This window comes from Misgurnus anguillicaudatus, chromosome 7 (genome assembly GCF_027580225.2).
Source record: "Misgurnus anguillicaudatus chromosome 7, ASM2758022v2, whole genome shotgun sequence".
In the NCBI taxonomy this organism is placed as follows: Eukaryota; Metazoa; Chordata; class Actinopteri; order Cypriniformes; family Cobitidae; genus Misgurnus; species Misgurnus anguillicaudatus.
The window spans coordinates 37,971,104-37,984,855 of NC_073343.2; the positions used below are offsets into that span (position 1 = coordinate 37,971,104).

A 13,752-nucleotide genomic window follows, 5' to 3' on the forward strand; every position below is an offset into this window, starting at 1 on the left:
ATTTGAAAATAATGCACACCTGCGGTGTAACGGCACTCCGCTTCACGTCATGCCGCATTACCACCTTGGTGTGCATTATTTTCTTATAATTCAATGGCCCGTTGTCAATTATTCCTTACATATCTTGTGTTGTCCCTTTTATTTATTTAAGCACAAATCAATGTAAAATGACAAGTAATGTGTTAAAATTAGGGCTGTCACAATGATTAAATAATCGTCTCACTCTCATCGCGATTGTTTGACCTTATCGCGATGATTTCAGATCACCGCAATGATTGAACATCTCTCTAAAAAACACAAGGGGGAGCTGCAGCACCTGTATAAACAAGACAGTATCAGATTTTTTTTAAATATGTGTTATGTGTATTAATATTTACTGCCAGGTAAACCTTGCAAAAGATTTAATTTAAATAATCACAACAATTTGTGAAGATTTTTTCATGAACAAACAAAAAAAATATGAAAATGAAATGTCAAAGCAATAAAACTGGCAATTAATCATCATAATCGTCACAATTAACCATCAGCTAAATTTCATAATTGTGACAGCTCTAGTTAGAATACCACATAATGAGTTAAATAGCATAACACAAAACAATTGTGCGTGTCATTTTGTCTTGAAATAAAAAATAAATAGAAATTTAGCAGAAAGAAAATAAATCTATTTTTAGGGGGAGGTATTACTGCATTACAGCAATAAAAGATTATTTTACGTTACAACAATAAGAATTGGGGAAGGGCTTAAATGTCATGAAAGTAATGTAAAGAATAATGGTCCCAAAATAGGCTCATTTTATGCAAAATTAAATTTCAATAAACCCTTTGTTGGTCACGTTTTGTCTCGAGCTTTGACTACAAACAAACACAGACTACAAACAAAAAGGAAGACCTTTACATTTTTTTAACAAAAGATGACGTTCATTTCCGAGTGCGTCTGTAGTTTCCATTAGCCCACGTGAGGTAAACACGAGATTTGCATGAGTTTGTAGGACTCCTCAGATGGAATTCAAAGCAGGTCGACAGGATGAATTTAATTGTGGCTTTCCTAAAGAACATCTCACTAGGTCAAACCGCAAACGCTCTGTTGGAGTGAAGTCAATGGATCGCCATGTAAATTTACTTTATGAGTCCTTTGTGCTTTAAGTAAAGCAGTTTTGTAGACGTGGATGCTTGCATTATAGATTTAGACTAATATTATTCATCCAAGATCAACTACACGTACAGTTTTCGATTTTGATAAAAAAGCAGTCGCGTGCCGAAATATATCAGCAAAACCGCAAGCACTGATGTGGTTTATTTTCTCACATACAAGACAATAAGTGTTAATTGATACTTCAATAAACCATAAAGTGACATTGCTGCAGCTCTGCGGGGGTAAATATAAACCAATTGGTTTGGGGTTGTTGTCTCCTTTAATGGTGCTTTGTAATAGTGATGAGCAAAATGTTTGCACTAAGGTTCGACCAGCTGACATTTGTTAAAAATTTTATGTTTTGAATATCAGTTCTCCAATGATCAGTTCAAAGGTGTATCATATAAACACTAGAGACACTAAGGTGGATCTGATAGTAAACTGACTGAAGGCCAATACACACACAACCATTTATCCCGACTTGTCCTGGCCAGGATTTTTGCTGCGTCCTCTGGAAGTCGAATGTGTCAACCGCACACATCATTGAGGTTTATTATTGTATTATTTAATATTTTATTATCCAGGTTCTATTTCGGAAAAGCAACTGTTACATTTCATTTCTTAAAATAAATACATTTTAATTTTATAATGTTTTTATAGAGCACTAAATACAAATACTATAACCTAACCCTAACCGAAAACTTCAACTTTATTTACTATATATTTATTGCATTTTTACAAATGAGGACATCCCAAAAGGCGGTTTCGTTCACTTTTGAAATATAGTTCAGTAGGCACACACACACTACTATTCACAGACACACACATCCAAACACATCCATTCACTGGCAATTAATCACTACTATGGAAAAAATATTTCAAAGTACCACTGAAGCTATTAATATCACTGTACCACGGTAAATCCACCAGACCATTTATAAAGGACGAAACAAATTAGAGTTGTCAAAATGACTTCAGGCAGGATTAAAGGAAAACTCACATCATGCTCTGGAGCTCCGGAATGAAGCTGGTGGCTCTTCCGGTTCCCCGTCCGGCCGTGGTGCTGCTGGAGCTGGCTGCCATGGGGCTCGCAGTACTGTTGCTCATCTGTTACACACAACACACACAACGCTCACATCACTGTGTGTCGCATCAAAGCACGAGCAATTATAAAACCACTTCACAAAGAAAACGCTTCCGGACGCATCGACCGTCAAAGAGGGAAAAATCACGCCACATGTCCGTATCATGAACACACTGAACCCGAATCACTGCTTAGAAAGTCAGGCCGAGATAGATTCCGAGAGGACGAGACGCGGTGAAAATTAATTATATATAGTTACTGATTGTAAAGTTAAACATCAAATGAAAGCGCTGGTTATTTTTTGCATGGCGGCTGGTTAAATTCAGATATTATTGTTGATAAATGATTGCTGAGATCAAAGAGACTGTCAAATGTGTTTGAAGTTTGTTATTTTCTTGTGTTTCACAAACATCCTGAGTAGTTGACAAATGGACACAAAGTTTTGTTTCATCATCAAGATTTATAAGTGGGTAGGTTCAAGTTTTTTAGATGCTGAATAAATGAACATGGAAGCAGTTCCACATAAACATTACAAATGTTATAGTAAAACTCTGACATCCTTTTCAATGTCTAAATGATTTTGTGAATCACTCAGCTAGACTCAAAGATTGGTACAGACAATGAATTGAAAATAGACCCTAACAATATCAGTATAAATAGTATTTACATGCACATTTTGATAGAATGGATGAATTTTTTTTTTTTTAATGTGGAAGAATGCATGAGACAAAATAAGTTTCGTATATGCCATTCTGTATTTAATCCATACTTTGCTTTTCATTTTTTTTTATTTACTCAGATTTGCAAGTCATTTCAAATTACTTTCTACAACTTATAAAATGAAGTTGACTTATTTCAACTATATTTTATAAATTTTAACTAGTCAAGATAAATTATAGTAAGTAAAAATGAATCCAAGTAGGGATGCTTAACGATTAATTGCGATTAATCTACAGCAGAATAAAAGTTTTTGTTTACATCATATATGTGTGTAAACTGTGACAAATAATTATGCATATATAAATATGCACACATGCATGTATAATTTTAAGAAAAATATATATATATATATATTAAATTAAGTATTTATATATAATATAAATTATACATAAATATATAAAATGTATATTTCTTAAATATATATACATGCATGTGTGTGCATTTATTTATACAAAGTTATTATACACAGTTCACACACACATATAATGTAAACAAAAACTTTTATTCTGCTATAGATTAATCGTGATTAATCGTTAAGCATCCCTAAATCCAAGTTGATTAAACTTAAAAATTGAAGGCAGCAAAGATTTTTTTACAGTGCATCTAATAATATCTTGCAATTTGCATCCTCATTTTAAATAAAACAATATGTTAAGAAAACACAAAATCAGTATTATCATCAGTAAAGTCTATTTTTTGTCCAATTCAAATGATGCACTTTAGTCTATGCCAGGTTCCACAGATAGCAAACACAAATCCATCATTTCATTTACAAAGATGTAGATTTTAAAATACAGCTGCACAGTATCAACACATCTATATGTGCAGTATTTCTGATATATGTGCATATTCAGAATCTGCACTTAAAACTTAACCGACCCATGTCGCATGCATTTAAATGTAGTTTAGAAAGGCTCACGCAAGCGAACAATATGCATAAAGCTCTGTATAAAATGCATAAACGTAAATATGTCACAAAGGGGCCAAAATATGCAGAAAGTATGCTGGGATTGCATGACTTTAATTATCACAAATCTACCTCTAGCTGTCAGCCACCTTCTGAAATATCACAAACCGCATTATTACTTGCTAATTACGAGCAGGTGTACTAAATAAATTCTAAGCGCTTGTACTGTGAGCAGTTAACATTCATTTCACAGCTATCTGCACAGATTGCAGTTAGACTTCCTCCAATACAAAGAAAACTAATTACCAGGATGCTGATATATCCCTGGAAATGGAGCTTGTAAAATTCAAATGCGCCCATTGTCGGGCGTGCAGTGATTTCCATCTGGAAGCACTGCCAGGTGAGTTGTCACGGCCCAACAGAGTTATTTAAAAAAAAAAAACTTCACCTCTTTGGATTTTAAGCACATCTGCTGGCTTGAGTGAATCTGAAACCACAAGCTTCCAACAGCAAACCAAACCATCAGACTGTCAAATCTCACAGGTGGATGGTCTTTCTTAGACAGATAAAAGCTAATCCCTATTAACTTTGAAGTAGTTTGTCATTATACTGTTCACAGTTCATTTAAGGGTTAGTTCATCCGCAGTGTATATGAAAATTATGTCATTATTTACTCACTCTCATATTGTTGACTTTTTGCTGTGAAACACAAAAGGGCAAAGCTTTCGAATGCCGTCTTGGCCTGTTTAAAGAGTGATTTTGGCGATGTAACGAAATAAACTGCAAATTTTTTATAAAATGTTTAATTTTGTTGCACAGAATAAAGTAATAAAAGATTAAAGAAAGTAAAAACAGAAAATTTGCTTAAATCAGACCAATTCTTCTCTAGGGAACATGAAACTGAACGTGTCACCAAAACAAAAAGCAGAGCCTTTCACTTTAATAAATACATCCCGGAGTAAAATCTTCTCCTGCTTTCGCCCCCTCTGTTGGATGAAAGTTTTGACTTGCGCATGCAGATGGTCGCCATACTGGGCAAAATGAATTCAGATGTGGCAAATGAATCAAGATTACTTCAACATGCAAAGGGCTTTGAAAGAACAGAAAAAGGGAGCTATTCTATTTATTGCATTTTCCTCTATGTAATTAAATAGTCAAGACTTTTATGTAGCTTCGCTTCCACGTCTTTTCTTTTCTACAGACGCCTAGTTAATTTAGTCATTTAGTCCCGGCCACGGACGCAGCGTTCTGTGTTTAAGTTTGCCAAGAGCAGTAGTCTTATGCACGTACGTAGAGACAAAAATAAAGATCTTTTTATGAACACTTTTACTATTGTGAAAGAAACCTCACAAATATCAGCATTCAAAGACCTCCAGCACGTTTATTTATTTTTTACCCAGACGCTCCAATCCAACCTTCCGCCGCATGCTGTTTCAATATAAATTCGACTATATTTTTCATTAATTACAATTACCCCAACTCAGCTGTCTCATAAATTTACAGTCGATCATCATAACTGGGGGGGGGGGAAAATAAGAAACATACTTGGCGCTCGGAGCCACCGAAGCAGGAAATGTAACTTAATAGCGTGTCTTTCTTGAGGCTGTAATGAAGTGGCAAATACGATTCAGAGCCATTCAAAGTTTTATTTCCCTCCACGTCCTCAGAGCGACGCCACACACAGGCCGAGTCCTCAATCATACAGAATCCATTTCTCTCACACCGAAATGTGTGGATTAAAGCCTGCTGGACATGTAAGTGGGAGGAGAAATGGCTCAAATCTCCATTTTTGTGTCTTTGTAAATTTAAACAGAGTCAGACTCTTACTTTTCCTACAGTCTTTCAAAGTGCCAGAGAGCTCAAAGTGTTTTTACAAACAATGCACATGGGGTAAAATGAGACTTGACATGTAAATAAATGTGCAAATATGTTTTCAATTTTAAATTCAGTTTTATCGTGTAAAAATGCATTGACAAACCCTACAACATACATATATACATTTCTATAGATATGCTACATAAAGCATTTAAAAGCATTTAATGTCTGAAGTCTGAACTTCTAAATTAGTAAAATATTGTTATAGTAATGTGCTTGCAAACATAAAGCATGCACATAAAGTGAATTATAAGAAAAGCTTTACTTATTCATCACCATATTTATTATAATTATTATAACTAACACTAGCATTGGATTTTAAAGAATCCAATCAATGAATCAACTTAAATGAATCACAGAGATACAAATGAACTATTTCGTGCTTCAGATAAAATATCTGTCAACACAAAAAGCATCATGATGTTTGTAAATGTGTCTATATGTAACACGCTTTCTATGATACAAGCATAAACAGTGACATGAACTGAACAAACTGAGCTTTTTATATATGTGGACTATGAGACTAAACAAATACATGACTAGTACTGAGATTTAACCGGACAGGTTTTAAAAAGTGAACATGTTTACCTCTGTATAATAAGTGCCGTCCGCATTTGCTCTTTTAAAAGTGCCGGAGACTTTTCTCTCATGTAAACACGCTGTTCCGGGCGGGACTCTATGACGTCACACAGTTGTGCCGCAAGTGATTATGGGTTTTGGAGTTTTTACGAGTTATACCGCTAAAGATATTCAAAAGAGCACGAGCGATGTTTGTAGTTCTTCAATCAATCTCGTCGCACAGTAACATACGAAATTAAACGTATAGCGCCACCAATAGAGCAATATGATTTTTTTAAATTATATTTAAATATATTAAATATACATAAACAAATAATACGCCTTTTAAAAATCTCAAAAATATTAACATACTGTTTTAAAATAAAACATTTTAACAAACTAGTATAAAAAAATAATAAAGTATAGCCTACATCTTAAAAAGATTTCACACTTGTTTATGGTCTTTAATATTGGCTGCTGTGCTGTTGCTGTTTTGTCTGATCTTGTACATAGTATTAACTTTTGCACAGACTCGAGCTCTTTGTCTGTCCACACAAATAGGAAATGAGTCAGATATTGAGAGCTTGTTTTCTTTGTGTGTCAGAGATAAATGCGTTATGTTTATCCCTCTTTATGAGCCTTTTAAATCCTTTGTATCTCCTAACTTTATTGCCAAAAGGTATAATGTTTTTAAACTTCCCTTAACCTTAATCTGTCTTCGTTTATAAGGAAATCATTTATATTTAATAGATAAATCACAAATGAGGATCTGTGGCTGATGCATATTTTGGCAAAAGGTCCTTGTGTATCATTTCCTGGATTAATTCGAGTACGGACCCAAAAAGATACAAAACTTACTAAAAGATACCAAACTTCTGAATTGCTCGTTTATTTTGATGATGTGAACATGAACTACTGTTTTGAGACATGACGTGCTCAAGACTCATCAGCATAATAATCCTCCTGCTTCTGCATATATATATAAACCACAAAAAACCTGAGCAGCTAAGTCCCTGCCTCCTAAGACAAACCACACAACGAGACCAAACACTGCGGCTTTCCATCGCCTTCATACATCTAACCACAACCTTTGGAGTCACCTTTTTTAACCCTTACACGAGAAAAAGAAGAGCCTTAGAGACTTTTGTAAAGTTGAATTAGGCGCATTGCTGTTTAACTTTCTTTACTTACTTTTTTTGTTCGTATCGTGGCACGTTTTCTCGCCGTGCGTAATGCGCAAAGACTCGTGGTTACACCGGACTTTGAAGTTTTCTACAGAAATCTTCAAGCGTGGAGAAGCAAAAGCTCGTAAATTATGTGCGTGTTTCTAACAAGCAATAACAGGAGATTTTGTGCGTTTATGCCAAATAGATTCACCTGTACGAGCGCGCTTAACCACTGCGCGTAACGCCTGAGAAGAACCAACTTTTAGGCAACTTTTTCGTTTACGGAAAGGGGCATTTCACTCCCTAACGGACTTTACATAGAAATCCACACTTGTTTCTGACATTATTCCCTACTTTAGGGAAGGTTTGAAGTTATTCTTACCTTTGCTGACATTGTTGTGATGCGCATTCCGGTAGATCCCAGCACCAGCCGCAGGTTCAGTCCGCCGTCCAGCAGCCTTCAGCCGGTGGCGGGGAAGATGAGCGATGCGCAGCAGGAGCAGAACGCAGCGGTGCCGAGACTCAGACAACACGACAACCGAACCATGGTGGAGATCATCGCGGACCACCCTGCCGAACTCGTCCGGACCGACAGCCCCAACTTTCTGTGCTCAGTGCTGCCGTCTCACTGGAGGTGTAACAAAACTCTCCCGGTTGCGTTTAAGGTAAGAGACAGTTTAGATCCGGATTCATTTAAAATTTTGTGTAGCATATTTATATAAAAATATTATATGACATTTACTTTTTAATATATATCATGCTCTGTTTTATTCGTAATAATCTTTTTTACTGAATTATTGATGAATTAAAATTATTTATAAAGTGTCAACAAGGATTGTTTTATCAATAACATCTGATTATAAATTATTTTTATAAATAATAATAATTGTATTGTTTGTAGGCTATGCGTAGCTATAAATGTTTATGCAGTTAACGGGAGTTCGAGCTTAAAATGAGAAATCCCGCAATGTTGAAATCCGATAGATTGAAGCTATTCATAGAGACACACACATGCATGTTTCATCAGGTGTCCTAAATAACACACAGCTATTAATAATATAACCACATTATTTTATATAAACAGATGCACTTTGATAGACAGTTTTAAAATAACTCACAGTAAAGGTGATTTTAAAATAAGTTTGCTTAATGAAAGATAACTGTTTATGATAAACATGAAAGCTATATTTTAGAGTTCATAACTCTTCTGCTCAACATTGTTTTGTGATTGAACTCATTAATTCGAGGCTTGTTATATATACTATATATTTATATATTATAGTTGTTTATTTATTTTTATTTAGTTGTAATTATTATTATTTTTTTTTCTAAAAATATTACGTTCCAATTGTAATACACCAAAAAATAATTACCATGCCCTTTTAAACAACCAGTGGTTTTACAATGTTACCATTACTTCTTAAACAAAATATATAAAATTCAAATAAAAATAATAACAAATTTTATATAACATTTTGCTAATAAGCAAATGTATTTACAGTGATATATAATATAAAGACTTGCAAATGAATAAATCTATTTTCCTCCTTCTTTTAGTGTGTTACTTAATACATTTATCTCAGTGAGTTTTGTTTATTGCTGAATCAACAATAAAGTACTGATGTGAATATGAAGTTAAAGTGGACATGCAGATAATTTCATTTTGAAAGTCACCAGATGTTTCTAACCATTTTCAGTAAAATATTCAATTTAAATATTCAACAGTCTGGCTTTTGTTAGGTGATATATCTGTGTAGTATTTAATTGAGTTAATATATCTCATGCCAGTGGTCTTGCTTCATTTTGATTTTACTATAATAAAGAGCACAGGTTTGTTTTCTTTAGTATGAAACAGTATATGTATACACATCAGGTGTAAATTAGAGCGAGACAGAATTACAGAGTGTTCTCTTTCTGGTCAGGTTGTTGCTCTGGGAGATGTTACTGATGGCACCGTAGTGACCGTGATGGCCGGAAACGATGAGAATTACTCTGCAGAGCTTCGAAACGCCTCTGCTGTCATGAAGAATCAGGTGGCACGTTTCAACGACCTGAGATTTGTTGGCAGGAGTGGAAGAGGTTGGTGCTTTAATTTTATTTATTCACCACTCGACTGGCTGGTTTGCTTTGGCTGAACACTAAACACGGGTAAAAAATTACATGAGACATCTAGTTTACAATAAATGACATTCTGCAAGTGGTGGATCTCAATTGACTGTGAATCGCATTTAACCAGAAAAAATATATTTACTACAGAATAATTTAAGACCATACCTTACTTCTGTGTTAGTTTCTATAAATTTCCCAATGCAAAATTGCATTACATACAGTATGCATTACTATACAACATGCCTGTAACTTTTTAAGCATGGTGTTAGCAACACTAAGATCATGGTTTCGATTACCATTAAAGCAAACTCACAAAAGCTTCTGCAAAATTCATGCATGCATTTTAGGATTCTACGCTCCTAGAAAATGTAATTAAAGTGAACGACGTCAGCACAATTGTTTTCCACAAGTATCCAATTTGGATCATCCATACTGACAAAAAAGAGAAAGGATTTGTACTAAAAACAGCTGTGATTTAAGTATACCTAAAGTTACAGTGGTATGCATATTCGTGACCATTACCATGCAATATATTTTGTTTCATAAATCCAAGGCACCTAAGAGAAATCATTAGCTTGTGAATATGAGCTTACAGGTCATCTGCAGATGAATGCTTCTTTTGATACGGTTGCAATTATTGTGAAAGAAGAAATCCCGCTCGTGTGATCCAGTCGGAAGAAGCCATTCAGGGCGCAGGCCTTTGAAGAGAATGTGGACAGGCAGTGAGATCAGACGAGAAGCTTGTCTGGTGCTGTAGGCTGCGTATACTCGAGCCGGGCGTGCGGTCTAGACTTGCCCTCGTAATCCGTGCAGGCACTTGAAATAAAGACCATACGTGTGCGGCAGGGAATCCCTCACATGTGCCTGTGACCTTAGAACTAAAAACATGATGAAAACGGTTAAAACTGCTCTGATGTTGTTTGGGGAGTGAGACACTTTAGTCTTTACACTTTATCACCAAGGGCATCAGGAGCAGCCATTGCAAAAACATATTAGTCAAGAACAATTTATCTGACACAATAACTACTAATGCTATTTTACAAAAAATATGCTGGAGCTCAGTTAGTAGAGGTTGGGTAAGAGTCATGGGTTTGATTCCCAGGGAATACTCATACTGATAAAATGTAAACCTTGAATCCAGTGTTAGTCACTTTGGATTAAAGTGTCTGCCAAATGCAAAATTGCAAATATAAAAAACAACTATAGTGCAGTTGAGCATTGCAAAGGTTGTGGGTTCAAATCTCTTGGATTAAAGTGCCTGCCAAAAACATAAATATAAACTTGTTTGAATAATCATAAATCAGTTATTGTTGAGGTTGTCAGTAGTGTCAGATGGCACTATAGGGGATTAAGAGTAATATTACTGTACGTCTACATAGATCCAGACAGAACTGGCCTGTTTATTAGGTCGGTTCTATATATCTGTGTTTTATTTGTGCAGTGACTGTACCTGATACATTCCTCATCTGTCCCAGTGGATGTGAATATGTGTTGATCTTGCATCCATTGATCTCAATGCAATCTTGCAATGTTGCATATCTCTAATCGCATACAACACGCTTATTGTGTGTGTGGGTTGGTATATGTGGTTTATAGTGACATGAATATTTTATAATGACATGTTTATTATGCTATAAACAGGAAGTGTCCCCGTAAACTGAATGCCTTAAAAACATACTAAATGGTAATTTTTAATAGATTAAAGACTGCAAGCTGTTTTTTGTGATGGTGGGACTGGAGTAGGTTAGGGGAATACAGTTTGTACAGTATAAAATGCATTGCGTCTATGGAATTGTCCCCGAAACCACATATGCCAACACGTGTGTGTGTGTGTGTGTGTGTGTTATCTCTTCACAGCTGTCACACTGAACAGGGCTTTGGCCCTCATTGAGACCCACACCTTTGCAGGCTTAAATTTCTACTATCTGTGACACGAGATCTCAGGGAGGAAGTTTGGGAGAAGATAGCGCAGTGTTAGGAAATTAAATATGGAAAACGATACGGCGCATGATGAGAAAGATTAGAATAAGATCGACCACAATCAAACAAATTACAGTTCAGAAAATATAGCGCTACTTGAATTACCACAACAAATAAAGTTTCCTAAGGCATAATGCATAATGCATTTAACATTTCATTTTTAGAGAAACACACTCATAGTTGTACTGTGCCCTTATTCTTGTGAATAGTGGAGGTTTGGCAAGGTCAGAAGTGCAGGTTTATGCCAGGAGCATGGAAATGGGTGGAGTTTTGATCAGAAGTTTTACTTGTGCGAGACTTTACATTTATGAAACCATTTAGAAGAGAAACTGCTTCTGAATAAGCCAGTGTTGTATGGGATGTAGATATTTTTAGTTGCATTAGATAGATGGCAGATGCAGGGTTAGTGAAGTGGTAAGAAGTTGGGCAGGGCCGTGTTATGTGTGTGTGTTGTATTAAGTCACTGTGATGGGTCTGGGTGGGTCTTCTGGCTGCTCACAGATGCACATTTGGGGGCTTATGGCTGGATTCCTGTGGGAGAGAATAATGACTTTTACAAGACTGTGAGGATAAGAAATAAATTTGGAGGTGGCAGTTCAACACAATGCATGTATATGAGAAGTGTCAAAATCTGTAAAACATGGTGTTTTATGAATGTGATTACGAAACTTTACCACTTTTATTTTGTGGTAACAATGTTTTTTTTTTGGTGTATTGATTACTTTTGGCAAAACCATGGTTTCACAACAGTAATAATAACCATGTTTAACTATTAAACTCAGGTAAAAAATGTATCCACAAATTTGTGTCACTAAAAATAATTGACAATAATAAAGAGCAGAAGTGTGATGATCTAAATAAAATTAAATCTAAATAAAAAAAGGGAAGCATAGGCTAACATAGAGCAGTCACACGAAATGATGTACCTATAGTCACTTAATTTTTTATTTCTATTTCGTGATACTGTCACGAATTTTTGCATTTTTTCGTGATTGTATCACAAATTTTTGTTTATGTGTCATTGTCACGTATTGGTTACTCAACTGTTTTGTCCTATTTTCTTACCATTTTCGCTTCGGTTTAGGGTAAGGTTTACATAAAATGACATCCTTACCTAAACCCAACTCTAACCCTAAACGCCAGGCAACATTTTTTTTAAATTTAGAAAATAAAAAAAATAAATCAGAAAAAATAGTATAAATCAATACTTAAAGTGACATCCTAACGCCTACACCAAATCTAACCCTAAACCGAAGTGAAAATAGTTTGAAAATAGGAAAAGCAGTTGAGTAACATATACGAGACAATAAACAGAAACCGTGATACGATTACGAAAAAACACGGAAATCTGTGACAGTATCACAAAAAAAGAATCAAAAAAATGACGTGACTATAGGTACATAATTTTGTGAGACTGATTAGGCTAACAACACCACTCAATTTTTCTTAATAATATGTAACGTCATAATATGTTTATTTATATTTGAACATATCACCCTTACAAAAATTAACTACTATAGTTACTATAGTTAAACCAAGGTTACTAGAAAATAACCGTGGTTTTGCTACAAAACTAATATTTATAAATATAACTAACTTCCAAAGTTGTATTATGCAAAATCCACTTTGGTGTTTGGTCATAATGTTTGTTGGCAGTGTATGAACACAACCACCCTTTTTTTGTTGCGAAAAGCGATTTCATTACACATGCTCTTTTGGTTCTCTAATCAATGTGAGGTCACACTGATAAAGCCCCGCCCACTTACAGCCCTAGATTAGCATAGTTTCCACCCTTAGAGAGTTGTACTCTGTCTTATTGTCTCAGACTGTATTAATCAGATCTATTTTAACTGAAGGTGCTTACTGTCTGTTTGTAAGGGAGTGAGGCGCTGTAGCTCATTTGCATTTAAAGGAACAGACATTAAAACAGCGCGTTTTGCTCCCACCCAAATAAGGGCATTTTAGACATGCTATAATAAATGATCTGTGAGGCATTTTGATCTGAAACTTCACTGATGCATTCTGGGCACACCTGAGACTTATATTACATTTTGTGAAAAGGCCATAATAGGTGCCCTTTAACAGTTTATTCTACACTTTACCGTCAACACATTTTAGTGTTAGCAAAGGCAACTCTATAGATGCTTAACAAGTATATTTTGGTCACCCTGTATTTGTTGTGAAAGCTCTCCTTATAGCAAAACTTAGCCAGTCATAGTTA

At 35.1% G+C, this 13,752-nt stretch overlaps 2 protein-coding genes across 6 annotated transcripts in view; one reads left to right on the forward strand and one right to left on the reverse strand.

Moving 5' to 3' along the window:
• Positions 1-7,964, reverse strand: part of supt3h (SPT3 homolog, SAGA and STAGA complex component) — a 111,968-nt gene extending 104,004 nt beyond the window's left edge. For 2 of the 3 annotated variants that reach the window (XM_055171728.2, XM_055171726.2), the window contains exons 1-2: positions 7,825-7,964; positions 2,133-2,239 (exon numbers count right to left, since the gene is read on the reverse strand). In XM_055171728.2, the coding sequence (XP_055027703.2) occupies positions 2,133-2,239; positions 7,825-7,851 (134 nt within the window). In that variant the 5' untranslated portion in view covers positions 7,852-7,964. Of the gene's footprint in view, positions 1-2,132; positions 2,240-6,306; positions 6,448-7,824 lie in introns of those variants that run through there. The other variant, XM_055171727.2, reaches the window with a different exon arrangement.
• runx2a (RUNX family transcription factor 2a) overlaps positions 1-13,752 on the forward strand; it is a 55,922-nt gene that overhangs the window by 14,731 nt on the left and 27,439 nt on the right. For all 3 annotated transcript variants that reach the window (XM_055171725.2, XM_055171724.2, XM_073869895.1), the window contains 2 exons: positions 7,860-8,107; positions 9,365-9,521. In XM_055171725.2, the coding sequence (XP_055027700.1) occupies positions 7,860-8,107; positions 9,365-9,521 (405 nt within the window). The remainder of the gene's footprint in view (positions 1-7,859; positions 8,108-9,364; positions 9,522-13,752) is intronic.